Below are 14,992 nucleotides of genomic sequence, written 5' to 3'. Positions count from 1 at the left end.
TTTAATGGGAGGTTTTGAGAGTGCCTGAACTCTGGCTAGACTGAATGAAAATGTTTTTTGTTAATGTAAATGTTCTTTACTCTCTGTAAAATGAAAGTGTTAAAATAAATATCTTACAATATTGTTATTAAAATTTACATTAAATGCAAATTCAGTCGTATTAAAAATATTTTATGGCATGATATGGCACTTAAGTAAAAAGTCAGGTTTTTATGTGTAGTTAATAGATTACACTACATTTCCATATATTGATCAAATAACAATCTATAAAGGTGCAAAACGCGTTTACCTACACATATTTGAGAAACGAGATATTTCCTGATATATTAAGCATGTTTGGAATTGTTTTGAATAAAAAAGGAAAAAAATTAATAAAAAAAATAAGCCTATATCAGTTATACAGTGCTTTCGTAGAATGACTTATACTCCCGACCACCCCCCCCCCCCCCTTAAATGTGCCCCCTCAAAAATCATGAATGCATGACGCCCCTGGTTGTAGTCTATTTTTTTGCATTAATTAAATTGCTATTACCAGTTTCATCCCACGCCTTTTGTATTATATTATATATCATTTCTTCTCTTGAATTGTTTCTGACTCCTGCCTTGTTTGCCTTCACCATTTTCAAGTCAACATGAAATGGAATATGTAATCCTCTTTTCCTCAATATTGTGACATACACTCACCTAAAGGATTATTAGGAACACAGTTCCACTGTGCACTGTTTTTCAGTACCACTTCGGCTGAGGTTACATCCGTTGTTCCTCGTGAATGAATAGTTTAACCAGCCTGCAACTGATAGAATGTGCACTGTAGCACAATACTACAATATATCTTCAAAAGCTGATCGTGGATCATCCATGATCAAAAATTGCAGACCCCTATTTTGATGTAAAGATTACAAGTGCACATGGCTTTTAAATAATAATGATTGCACAGATAAATCATTTACAATAAGCTTCAGTATTTCAATAAAATGTGAATCGTCTTTTGATTTTTGAAGTGACTTAAAGAATTGTAAACCAATAACTAAAGTATTTATTCTACTACATACAGTGTTACTACAACATATTTTCCCAGTGCATGGATTAGAATGTTCATTTGTGTTTTAATTGTAAATGCCTTTCAGTTTGTGCTGTGATTGGACCCTGTGGAGACAGAGCAGTGAATACCATTATGCAGGAATGGAAAGGAAGAAAAGGGTGGAGGAAGAGCGGGGGAAAGACTGAGAAAGAGAGGACAGTCTGGCACTAATTAAAATATTTTGGCCCAGGACCCCCTGGGTGCTAGAGAGAGAGAGATAGAGAGAGTGTGTGAGTGTGTGTGTGTGTGTGTGTGAGTGTGTGAGAATTCTCGCAGTGCGTTTACAAAGTTGGGAGATAACTTGTCCCAGACTGAGACCTTCAAATAGTTACTTGTTAAGTGTGTTACTGAGGTTACTTTCAGGCTTACTGAAACTGAGAACTACAACAAACTCTCATGAATGACAGCGGAGACTGACCATGAAGAGAAGAAAACGCTGAATAAAGTTATTTTTGTATTCTTTGCACACACAATGTATTCTCGTAGCTTCATAAAATTACGGTTGAACCAGTGATGTCACATATGGACTATTTTAATGATGTCCTTGCTACCTTTCTGGGCCATAAAACTTTTCAGTTGCATTGCTGTTTATGGAGGGTCAGGAAGCTCTCGGATTTCATCAATACCGTATTTTTCGGACTATAAGTCACACCTAAGTATAAGTCGCATCAGTCCAAAAATACGTCATGATGAGGAAAAAAACATATATAAGTCGCACTGGACTATAAGTCGCATTTATTTAGAACCAAGAACCAAGAGAAAATATTACCGTCTACTCTATGCTGCTCAGTGGTAAACTACAGGAGCAATGAGCAGCATAAAGCGCCCTCGCGCGGCTGTAGACGATAATGTTTTCTCTTGGTTCATTTCTCTTGGTTCATGTCAAATTAATTTTGATAAATAAGTTGCACCTGACTATAAGTCGCAGGACCAGCCAAACTATGAAAAAAAAGTGTGACTTATGATACGGTAATATCTTAATTTGTGTTCCAAAGACATGAGGGTGAGTAATTAATTACATAATTTTTATATTTGGGTGAACTATCCCTTTAAGCAGACTAAATGTTTGGAAAAGCCGGGCATAGATCACCTGACAGAACGCTGTTATTTTCACCTGTAAGATGTGTGTGGGTGTGTGTGTTTAAAGGGGTGGTTTACTGAGCAGCAAAAACATGGCCTCGCCCTCCTTGTTTGCATTTTCCCGTGTGCAGGTTTATCTGGGTTCGTGACGTAATGGACCCTTTTTTGTAGGCATTATATTTATGCTCAAACAGCAACATTACAAAGTGTGAAATCGCAATCAACCACCCCTTTAAGTGAGAAGGTGGGAGTTTATTTACAGGGATTTCTTTGTTTTATCCTTCCTCTAGGAAACTCAGGAAGTTTTCTGTAGGTCAGAAGTGATTCACTTAAATGTCTCTTCCTCTTTGTCCCTGCCGAGAGTGATTTTGTGTTTCAGGATGATGAAGGAGTGAGTGAATGAGTGTAAGAATGGAAACTCAAAATTTCTTTTTGTTGTTTTGCAGGAGTTTTTTGCTGGACAGTAGCTGACAGACTGAACCATGGCTCAGTTTCCCTCGCCCTTCGGAGGTGAGTTGATGTGTGTTTGTGTGATGGAGGCTGGGTGGATGTGCATGGAGTGCCGTGTGTGTTTGAGAGAGAGAGAGAATGAATTCAAATGATCCAGTGAATGTCTACAAGAATCAATGAATAGAAGAGAAATGCCCTCATGCAACTGCTGTCACTTTTGTTCAGCCATTTGCAAACTTATGTTTGTTTAGTTTTCTCTTTTCCTTTACAATTTAATGTGGCTTATTTATATACAGAGGGATCTAAAAGTCCATTCAAATGCTTTGCGTTTTTGAATATAATATTTTTATTTTGATATTATCTACAACTGTAACCTTAATTGATAATTCTTAATAAGAATCTAATGCAGTGTAAACGTAATATAAATAGTGCTGTCAAAATTAGCGTGTCATGCAATTAATTTGATCAGTTTAATGCGTTTAAAATATTTAATGCAATTAACGCAGGGGTGGAGCTAGGGTCTGCCACCCTACTCACAACTGCTGCTTCTGTCTCTTTTTTTCTTGACAAGAATTGTGTTTACGAACGTCTTTTCGACCACATCGAACAGGAAACTTTTCAGATGCGCACTCCAACTTCATCTCAGCGCCAGGCGCTAGTCAAACGAGTGCGGAAAATGTGCTTCAATAGAACAACAGTGAACTGTGGTCAGATGAGATCAGAAGTGGGTCAGAAAAGGTAAAGAGTTGTGAGAAAATACGATGCGTGTCAGATCTGCATCATGTTCAGCAGCGGCAGCTCTTAAAGCAGCCAAAATAACCCAATAACCAGCTGCTGTGATGTCTGTTAATCAAAGATCAAAAGAAAAGAGATTAAATCAATATCTTTTGTAGCTTTAAGGATTCATCTATATTTAATTTATAATTTAGTTTTTGATAATTTTCTTAAATTTCTGTATATTTTCTACTTGCTGAAGGGCACAGGTAGCTAAATATGACATTGTGAAGATTGTTTTAAGTTCACTTAAATTAGAATTTGTTATTTTTGAAAGTCTATTCATAGCTCTCAGTTATACAATAATGTTGAAAAAAAAATCCTAGAGATATCAGCAGTATTGGTATCAGTGATACTTGTCTTAAGTCATAAAAAAAGATGCCATTAAACAAATATTATAAATATATAACTAGTCTTTATGTTGTTTCTATATTAATTTGAAGGTTGAATGGGAAATTATTAAATAAAAGTATATTTAAAAAGTTTGATTAGGGGTGTGCAATATCACGATTTTTGATCTTGGATGATTAAAATGTGTCCACGATCTGCTTTTATCAGTTGCAGTTTTGGCATCTCCACCTCAACATACTGTACAACGTGACATACATTCAAATTAAATGTTATCATTAACATTAAATGTCAAGTAGATTATTTGCATGTGCTTTAAAGCCTAAACTGTTAAAATTTTTTGTTTCAGTGCAGTTCTGACATGTGCTATTTCTGAGTGTGTACACCTGAAGCGCATGCACACTAAAAAGCCTATCAAACAGCCATTGGTGGACAGTAACAAATTAGTTTTACTTCATTACTGTACTTCAGTACATTTTTCAAATATCTGTACTTTACTGGAGTAGTTTTACTTTGAGTAACTTTAACTTGTCTACATTCCAAAGAACCGGGAGATCTTGTGAGCGAACGCGTGTCTGATGCCGTTAAAAGTAAGTTACTAATGTCGAATTTTAGGATTAATTACTGTAACTGAAAATCATATTTAGGTCAAAGCTGTCAGCTCTTTGTGAACTAAATCTGCTGTAAAGGGTGATCTGTTTAAGCCAACTGAAATGCTTGAATGCAGACACATTAACATCAGACTCTCTATGATTTAGGTCAAAGAAACATTAAAATAACACATATTAAATAAAATAACTCATGCGTGTTCATCTTCTGCGCTGCTGTAACATTAGCAGTTTTACTAAAATGCTAGGCATTTATCCCTATGTGACATCTGTTTTTATATTGTTTGTCAGCACATTTTATATTGTTTGTCAGCACAGTTACTATGTATCTGGAACTAGCAGAGTAGACAAATATAAATGTTTATTCATAACCATGCTGAAAATAAGTCAACAATGTTAGCTGATGCTAACTGTCTAGATAACGAGCATGCTGGTGCTAAATTGAGGTAATTGTTCAAAAATAAAGTCCAAATATTTTTATTCAACCACCTAGATAGAATTATTTTTTTTTTCATTATTTCCTTACTGGTTATCTTGGGAAAATGCCAGATATTTTGAGCAGTAGGATTATTGAAAACAAATTATGCTAAAATAAAATTAAATGATAAAAGTATCCTATGCAAAACTGCAAAATAAACGTTCATCAAATACTTTTGTACTTTCACTCGAGTAAAATTGAAAACTAGTCTGACTGCACTAATACTGTCAAAAATGCACAAGGTTTACATATAAACCCATTTGGTTAAGAAAAAAACGAATGCTTGCCTGTATATTAGATTAGTGCAGCTCTTTAGGTGACAGCAGACTTATTGTACTAAACATGCTGCCACTTGTCATTAAAGGTATAGTTCACCCAAAAATTACAATTCTGTCCCCATTGACTTTGATAGTAGGAAAAGAATACCATTGTCACTGGAGACCAGCAACAGTTTGGTTACCCACATTCTTCAAAATACCTTTTCTGATCATCAGAAGAAATTATTCTTTCTACGCGGACTAGCGATGTCAACTATTAATCGATGATCAATTAATTTTCGATAAGAGATGCAATCGATTAAAGCTATCGATGGTAGGTAACCTGTTTAATGTTGGGCTATGTGGGCTCATGGGCAAAACACATGCAAGCGGCTGTGAGTGACGGTGACCATATATAAATGCAGCTTTTAATGTGATTTAAAAGTACATTAAAATACAAACAACACAAAGTTCTTCAACATGGAAAGCAATAGAAATGTAGTAACCAAGTCATTTCCCCATATAATTGTTTCATATCGTGCGCTTTGCATTGACTACAGGACAGAAAGTCTATCCTACAACTTAATTCATTCCTACAACTTATTAATTTGTGACAGCTGTCCATTTTTCATTGTTGTTGTTGCTTAAATATCCCATGATTTTAAATTAAATGAGGGAACAAATTAATAAATCAAACAAAATCTTAATTCATGAAATCTTTCACTTCATTTACCACAGTAAGAAATGCGAAAACACTGATGAAAAATTAAAGACAATAAATTAAACCTGCAAATTAGAGGGTTAGACGGTGAGGATTTAGGAAAAGAAACAATACCTAAATATTATTGAATCTTTGGAAATTCATGACCAACTGGCAAACCAGAACAAAGCCACGTAAATGGCTTGAACGCTATCCAAAAGCATGGTCACGATGTAACATTTTCCAGCCAACCTTATATTCCCCTAATAATCAAAGCTTTTGTACTACACTTTTCCTAATCAGAGCTTTATTTGTAAATAAATAATTGCTGGATTCAAACAGCAATTAAAAGGCACTGTAACCAACACTGACAATATGTTTTCATTCAGTGATGTCATTAAACAGTGATGCCACAACTATAAAAGCATCGATCACAAGTTTCTGCATGGACCTAACTAGCCTAGGCACAGGTTTTCAAGCCCTTGGACAAAATTGGATGCTTTAAGGAAAATGTACACCCTATTAAAGTAATAGGCTTAAAATAAAAATAACAAATTGAATAATTAAGATAACGGATTTAAAACAGAAGTGTGGCGGCGCTCCATAAACAAGTTCACGGAAAGGAAAGGATGACAACTGTTTGTTTGCTTTATTTTACAAAAGCACAAATCTTCTGTTTTTATTGTGTGTACAAATGAAAGTAAACAATTTTGCGGATTATATCTTACTCCAAAACGGAGTAATAATATTTTTTAGAAGGTCTCAGCTGTTCAATCGTGTCGGCGCCTCGCACGCACATATTCTAACAATTTAAACAGTCTGTTCATTATCAAATAAAATACAGTCAACCAAACATATAAAAGGGGTTACACTGGTCAAATAGACCAATATACTGATCCACTCTGTTATGCCAAGGACATTTTTGCTCCATGAAGAGGATGATCTTTTCCATCTATTTGCGAATGTGTGTAAAGTACAAGTCTAGTTTACATTATAAATAATTGTTTAACATTCAAATGTTAACATTTGCACTTTTGCACATCCTAGTATGCCGGCGACTATGCTGCTGCAATAGACGCAATTTGCAGCATTAAGGATAACAATTAATTGGTTAATTTATCGTTATATGAAACAATGATCGATCATGGAAATGATTGAAAATTCACATCTCTAACGCGGATTGTAGGTGCAGCCACAAAAATTGGGCTGCAAGCCTGACGTTTTCAGACACTTCTGATGGCGAAAATTCACCCCAACCCCAATGTTGTCGTCCATCGCAATGTTTCACTGTAGACATCGTTCAATGCCAATTTGGTAGACCTCACCAACCCTAAATCAAACGTCAGGAAGAGTTGATTTATCTGTAGCTGTGTTCTGACCATTTGATAAAAATGTTAGCAGGTTAAAAATGCTGCTGTTCGTCTGATGTCTCTCTCTCTCTCTCTCTCTCTCTCTCTCTCTCTCTCTCTCTCTCTCTCTCTCTCTCTCTCTCTCTCTCTCTCTCTCTCTCTCTTCTCTCTGTAGGGGGGTCGGATACATGGGTAATATCTGTGGACGAGAGAGCCAAACATGACCAGCAGTTCCATAGTCTGACCCCCACACCTGCTGGCTTCATCACAGGTAATCACCACTGGTTTTCTTGCTTGGAGAAAAGTACAGAACGCTCTTTAGTGATGATGTTTATTAAAATGCTTTAGAGTTTGATGTCGTTTGAAATACAAGAATAAATCCCTTAAGTTCTGACCACCAGCAAGTGCAGTCAGTCATACATCCCTGGTAGTCAGACATTTTTAGGCCTGTTATTTCTCTGTAGGAATCAAAGAATCAAAAAATAAACTGAAAGTAAAAACTGAAAAAGAAAAGTAGACACCTCTTTCCCAACATGCTGTTTTTCAAACAAATCCCCCATGCTAATAAAAATGCCATGGATATTCTTTATGACAGTTTATGAAAACCATATCATTTCCTGTGAATGGATGGATACTTACTTGCGTGGTCTTCAGTCCAACTCACATCTGTATTACTCATGCTGTGTACAATAAGAAACACAGTCTGATAAGTGTTATTGTCAGTCTCAGCACCTCCTCCACCAAAACAGACAAACTCTGGCTTTGCCACTCGTAAAACCGTCCCACCTTTACATTAGTCAGAAGAGCAAACATCTAACGCTTGTGTAAACGTTTGCTCAATGCAGATATTTTTAGAATTCAGATTCTGATTCCCTGTAAACATGCAGTGAACGTTTCAGTTGTGAGATGACTGCATGTTATGTTAATAGAATAACTGAGAAAAATACAGAAGGAAACCAATCAGGATGTGGCATGTTGATTCCCATGTGACATAGAAAGAGTCATTTCTCTGTCATCTTTGCTGATGCTGTTGGATTCTAATCTTTAGTTAAAGCTTTGACATGTTAGTTCCTGTTATAGAAATCTTTCTCCCTGCACTCTCTTTGCAGACATTTTTGCCAGTCTGAAGATGATTCTGGAACTAGCTAAAGTTTCCATACATTACATTGAAAGAAATGTTCGGAGTGCACAAAAACATTTCATGATCTCATTGTATGATCATAGATAGATGTGAAATTAACCTCCAAAGGGCTAATCAAAATCACAAGATACAAACAGTAAAACCATCTTGTCCCAGCTGGACTTTGGACATCTCCTGAAGAGATGGTACTTGTGGGTTTCCTGTTGAGCAGTGGATATGAAAGAGCCTCTTTTTGTTGACTGAAGGACGGCTGAAGCAGTGAGTGGCTCACAGTCAGGCAGGCGAGGCTGTTTTTGGCACTGAGGGTATAAAGGCATTCTTTGTGTGCGCACAGAGGAAGATAGCTACCTTTTATCGAGATGAAAAGTGTTTAGAGGAAGGTGAAAATGTGTTTTATTTATTTTTTTGCTTTTAACATGGCAGAGGCACAAACTCGCATCTCTCATTGCTTTGTGTGTTTTGTGGTAGGTTGTAAAGGGGCAGTATAACTTATTCTGGTCTGCTGTGGCATTATTAGTTGACACTGGTCTAAGATTGTGGTATAATCAATCATTATAATCAAATTTTTAAAAAAATTTTTAAAAGAAAATAAAAACTGTAGTTGGCTGCTTTACATGCTTTTCTGTATTTATCAGTATAGGCTGTCATAACAGAAGGAAATCATTTTGATAGGTTAGAGACCATATGAGCACACTGACTCAGCTTTACTTTCTTGCTCAAGCTGTAGCCACCAGATCACTCACCCCCAGAGGCCAATGTCACTCAAGTGCAGTCAATAAACCCTGTGCATGTTCGTTGACAAGATGGTTTATGTAACTCTTAATTATGTTATCACTGTTTTGCTAGCATACTAAAACAATTACATCATTTTAAAGTCATAAGTCTTTGAATGCCACATTCATTTTGAGTTGTGGAGACATAAACTGTTCTGTTTTGTTTGTATCTATCATACCATTTGTATATTTATACATTTATGCATATTAATTTCCTCCCCTTTTTCTCTCTCTTTAGGTGACCAGGCAAGAAATTTCTTTCTGCTGTCAGGTTTACCAGCCCCCATCCTCGCCCAGATATGGTACACAACACACATTCAGTTATAATCCAGACCACTACTTTCATTTATAATCCAATATGTGCTTCTGTTCACTAATTGACGTACACTATCAAAAAAAATAATAATAATAATAAAATCCATTACATTTACAGTAAAAAAAAAAAAACTAAAAAAAAAAAACTTGCATCTGTTTTCATTGAAAAAAAAAAAAAGAAATACAGATGCCAGTGTTTCCAGTATTGCCAGAGTCCTGTATATTTCCTAATTGGTTGTGTACATTTGGATTTGTGTCATTCCTAAATGGTTGTGTAAAACACCCTGTTTACCTTGTAAACATCTGTTTACAGCGACCCGTTTTGGTGCATGTAACTTTAAATGCTAATGAGCTCTGCTCACCCCGCCTCTCTCTTCCATGGAAGAGGAAAGGCTATTTGCAATTTATCATAAAAAATATAAAGTTTGAGACTTACTTCTTCTGGAGGTGCAGCTAAATCACGAACAGTGGGTACTGATCCATCATTGAGTTTTAACTTTATCGCAAAACCTGCCTTGCATTGTCCCTCATTCAGAAAGCAGATTTGCACAGACACCAACAAATTTAGGTATATTCGGTGGCGCTTTATCTTCAAAAACAAAACTAGTCCACTGCGTCCTCATTGGCCCTGATGACCGGAGAAAATTAAGACACTTATGTTCACTTTTACATCCATCTACAAAACAACTGCATCACTTACAAGACATCGTTGTCACTACAGCAGCTTGAGTGCAGAGAAATTGGCTGACAACGTACAGATGGCTGAGGGTGGGAATATGCTAATATGGGACAGCCCGTCAACGGCCGTGGGTGGGTCTTGAGCAATATGATGTCATACTGCTCAGAAAATCAAAGCAGCTTGATAATTGAGACCGTTTAATTCTGGGGGGGATACAAATAGTAATTAAAGGTCCTGTTTTTCGCGCTTTTTTTTGAAGCTTTGATTGTGTTTACAGTGTGCAATATAACATGTGTTTATGTTTCGCGTGTAAAAAAACACAGTATTTTTCACACAATTCACCTATCTGTATACCGATGTTTGCACTGTCATAAAAACAGGCTGATGACTTCCTTGTTCCATGAAGTCCCTCCTTCAGAAATACGTAACGAGTTGTGATTGTGCTAGCGGTTCCTGTGTTGTGATTCGACAGCAGCTTAGCGCACACTGCCCTCCTGGAAGCGCGATTGGGCTAGTTTTGAGAAGCAAGTGGGCAGGATTTGTTTTCAAAACCTGGCAATACTGATCTGAACGGACGTACTGGAGATGTACTTATAATCACAGGAGCATTTTTACTGACTAGATGCACATGAAAATCATCGCATTCGTTTTTTTGCACAGCCCTAACATCTAGTTAACAAAGCTAAACAGCGTTGCCCTTTGTGTAATAAGTCACAGAAACTGTTAAACGCACCAACTTAAATAATAAAATACACTTACGGTTGTGGTCCATAAACAACGCCTTCTCCAGACAAAGAGGGAACTGCTCCATCTTTCAAGAATAATCTTTGTGCGAATCCGGCATTAAACTGATTGAGATTGAGGAAGCTGTCCTCAGGAAAATGTGCTGCACATAGTTTTACATGTGGATTATAATTTTCGGGAACCGAGTTAAACATAAATTGTAACCATTGATCTCCAAGTACAGCGTCCCTGGGAAGCCCAAACAAAGATGATTGGACTCAGAGATGAAAATAACAGCGTTTCAACAACATGGCGACAAACACAAACGCAACTCCTGCTAAAACACTTTTATATGCAAATACCATGTAAAAGTTAGTTTTGCATCTGATTTTCCCTTTAATTAATATGTTACTATACCAGTCTACTCACAAAATCTGCCTTTTACCTTGTAAGTGGTACTGATAAGCACCATAACAATACGGATACAATTAGGGCTGAACACCTCAATGCGGTGTTTCTCACTGAATGTACTATTAAAGAAATGACATAATTAACATAAAACCTAATTTGAAATGTTTTTCTGATGCGAGACTTTCATTTTGAAAGACGTGCATGAAAGCTGTGACACTTCTGTCAGATGCAGTTTCAGATATTGTCAGGCTTATTGTCAGTGTCATTATTTCATCGTTATTTTCGTAACTTGGTGCAAAATAAAGTCTCTCACCTCAGAAAAGCAAACTTTCCTGTCCTGTCAGATGTTATACGGTGCTCATAGTGTACATTCTTTAATTGCACGTGCAAATGGGACGGTGCACAATGTATATCGCTTCACTAAAACAAGTCTGTGTTAGTATTGTATATACACCATGGTAACCCAAAAATTCCATGTTATTCAAACTTTGTGTTTTTTTTGTATTTGTTTAAATCACTGGTGGCTTTTTTTTTTTTACTGCTTTTCACTGCAAATTATTAGGTAGTTCATAGTTTTTATTTCCAAAAACCATAAATTAACCATAAAACATGAACTTACGGTTAAACAATTACTTTAGCATGGTTACATTATTTAGTTACATTATTTAACGTTCAAAATTGTTCAGACAAGATACTCTGTCCATGTTTTGCAGGGCCCTGGCCGACATGAACAACGATGGGAAGATGGACATGCATGAATTTTCCATCGCAATGAAGCTGATTAAATTGAAGCTGCAGGGTCACCCCCTCCCTCCTTCACTGCCCACCTCCATGAAGCAGCCTCCCATCTCTATACCCTCACAGCCCCCTTTTGGCAAGAACACTCTCAATCTGATGACTTGAATGACATGTTTTGATTGAATTATTATTAAATAATTAAATTAATTCTTTATTTCTTTGATTGGCGTCTGAAGGGATGCCCAGTATGGGGGCAATGCCAGGCCTGCCAGCAGTGCCACCCATGCCGCTGCCCCCTCTGCCCCCAAAAGTGCCAGGAGTAGGCGTGTCTCCACCACTGGTAGGATCAGGGACCCCAGCGGTACCATCTCTTGCTAACGGAGCGCCCACTATGATGCAACACATGGGTGGATTCTCAGTTCCAGGTAATGTAAACACATGCTCACACTACCCAGACCAGCTTGTACATGTTTTTTTACTTTGGCACAATCATTTTTGGGTGTTTGTCTCTGTCTGTCAGCTTCGTTCAATCGTTCCAGTATCAAGCTACAGAAGGGCTCATCTGTAGAGGCACCCAGGTATGCACACACATGCACACTGTATTCACAGAAATTTTATAGATGTAAAAATCCACCAATTGCAGGGCTCTAGACTGCGACTAAAACGGTCGACCAAAAATATTAGTTTGTAAGTGAGGTTTTTTGCTGAAGTCGACACTGGCGACTACATAGATTTACATGTAATGCATCTAATGCCTTTTTTCCTGAATGTTTTGCGGTTACACTTTATGTTGGAGTGTTGTCACGATACCAAAATTATTGTTTCGATACCGATACCTAGTCAAGAATTACGATTTCAATACTTTTTCGATACTTTTCCTGAAAAGGGAAAATACACTCTCAAATATCATTGCTGTGCTTTATTTTAAAACCAGGACAACATTCTTCATATAACACACTAATAAATCTCAGAAGATTAAATGTCAAAAGATAAATAATATCAATTTAAGCAGCAATATCTCAGATATTGTAACTTATTCTGTCAGTTGTGCAACCCTTTCTTTCAGAGGAGAAAACTCATTCATTAAAAACTATTAAGGAAACTATTTAGCGTCATCTTTTTCCATCTTTTACCAGTCGTGGACCGGCGGCCACAGTATCACTCGTGCTCGCTCATGCAGTCTAGTGATGCGCGGGTCGGATTTGTGTCCAACCCGAGGGTCCCGCTTTTATTAAAAAATCTGGCCCGCCCCGCAAATAAAGTAACATTTCCTTTCCCGTAAAGCCACTAATGCAGCCATCTCGCTGTAGTGCTTTTTTGCTGCCTGCGTGAGGAGAAAAAACACAGACGTCCATAGGGAGGCACTGGAAGAGTGCGGTGCACACACCAATATGAAATACGTCTCTTACAAATCTGGAACACAGTCATTCTTTGAAGTATCGATACTAATAAATTTAGGAATCGTGACGTTTTTAATTTCTGAGAATCGCAATACTTTTGAAGTATCGGTGCACCGTGCAACACTATTATGTTCACGTATTAAACAGAGACGATGCGCATCAAAGTTTTGGTGGAAAAAAGAGTTTCAAACAGTCCTCATCTCTGCAGCACAGCAGCATTGACGCACACCTGCTAAATGCAGCTCAGTTGTGAGAGAGATCGTAATAACGGAGACTGTGAAAAGTGAAAATGCACAACTTAAACTACAACAGATAAAAAAATAAAAATTCTTATAGACGCCAATGGGTCCTTACTCAATTTTTTTTTTTGTCTGGAGTCCTGTATTATGCTTTTTTCTTTCCTTAAGTGTGCAGAAAAACACTTACCTGAAATGCTTTGTTTGTAGTCCTGCCATTATTTCCATCATTTAGCAACATCACAAAGACAGGAACTTAAACAGTGTTTCAGCCAGAGGGTGAAAAGCAGTTCTGTACCAATGTACAGTTTGGGAAAAATCTTGTTTTTGAACTGTAAATCATGTAAATGTTTTCTAGCAGGCCCCTAAAATAACATTTTGAACTTGTAAATGAGTATAATATAGCCACTTAAACACACACATTGTCTCTCCAGTGCTCCGGCTGCTCCTCCACCCACTGACTGGGCCGTGCCTCAGTCCTCGCGGCTCAAGTACCGCCAACTCTTCAACAGCCATGACAAAATGATGAATGGTTATCTCACAGGTGTGGTGTCTGTCACTCAAAGCATGACATAACAAACATCAGGCAGTGAAACACTTTGTATTTTGTTTTGTTGTTCTTCTCTGGGTCTAATTTAAATATCAAATTGAAATGCTGCATAGCTGTACATTTTAACAAGGTTATTATAGTTTTGAATTTTCAAGTTTGATTTAATATTTTTCATGTACATTTATCTCCATTCATATTTTCTTTGTAAGAATCTAGCTTTTAATTCAGTGTGTTTTTTCAGTGCATAAAGCTCTTGTGATGAGTGACTGTGGTTACTCAGTACAGCTTAGAGGAAACAGAGGTTGCTGATTCAATATACATACGCAACTCTTTCTTTCACTTCTGTTTTCTCTCCCTCTCTTTCTCTTTCTTTTCTGCTTCAGGTCCACAAGCCAGAACTATTCTAATGCAGTCCAGTCTACCACATGCCCAGCTGGCAACTATCTGGTGCGGATCCAACACTTTTTTTTTTTTTATACTGTCTCTGTCTCGTATTTAAAACTCAAACAAATCTAGAAGTTCTGAGATTTAAATCAGTGTAAACTTAAGGATTGGTATCTGGTTATTGTTATGAGTACATCCGACTGCTGTTTTGATTTCTTTTAGCATGCTGAACTTGGGATTTTTGTATTGTCTATGTTTAAAATGCCTCTATTATGCCTTTTTGAATATTGCCTTTCATGCATATTAAATGTATATTTTGAGAAAACGAAAGCCTTGCCTTACAAGCATGTAAACCTATTGTAGGAGGCTCCCAAAACAACATGGCATAATAGGGGCACTTTAACACCGGATCTTGGGTGATCTGGTGTCATGTGGAAAGGCAAGATAAATAGCTGTTTTGACTTCATATAACATCCTCTTGTTTTATCTATATAGGTATTTGTCAGATATAGACCAG

General features: G+C 37.0%; 1 protein-coding gene across 1 annotated transcript in view; it reads left to right on the top strand.

Moving 5' to 3' along the window:
* The window catches only part of LOC132141697 (intersectin-1-like), a 29,908-nt gene that overhangs the window by 6,161 nt on the left and 8,755 nt on the right, over positions 1-14,992 (top strand). Inside the window, exons 2-9 of the mRNA XM_059551363.1 lie at positions 2,608-2,671; positions 7,301-7,396; positions 9,278-9,341; positions 11,881-12,041; positions 12,142-12,330; positions 12,426-12,483; positions 13,976-14,085; positions 14,475-14,582. Coding sequence (XP_059407346.1) covers positions 2,644-2,671; positions 7,301-7,396; positions 9,278-9,341; positions 11,881-12,041; positions 12,142-12,330; positions 12,426-12,483; positions 13,976-14,085; positions 14,475-14,582 — 814 coding nt within the window. The 5' untranslated portion in view covers positions 2,608-2,643. The remainder of the gene's footprint in view (positions 1-2,607; positions 2,672-7,300; positions 7,397-9,277; positions 9,342-11,880; positions 12,042-12,141; positions 12,331-12,425; positions 12,484-13,975; positions 14,086-14,474; positions 14,583-14,992) is intronic.

The sequence above is a fragment of the Carassius carassius genome, chromosome 6 (genome assembly GCF_963082965.1).
Source record: "Carassius carassius chromosome 6, fCarCar2.1, whole genome shotgun sequence".
In the NCBI taxonomy this organism is placed as follows: Eukaryota; Metazoa; Chordata; class Actinopteri; order Cypriniformes; family Cyprinidae; genus Carassius; species Carassius carassius.
The sequence above is the reverse complement of the archived record's forward strand: the minus strand, read 5'-3'. Positions and strand labels throughout refer to the sequence as shown.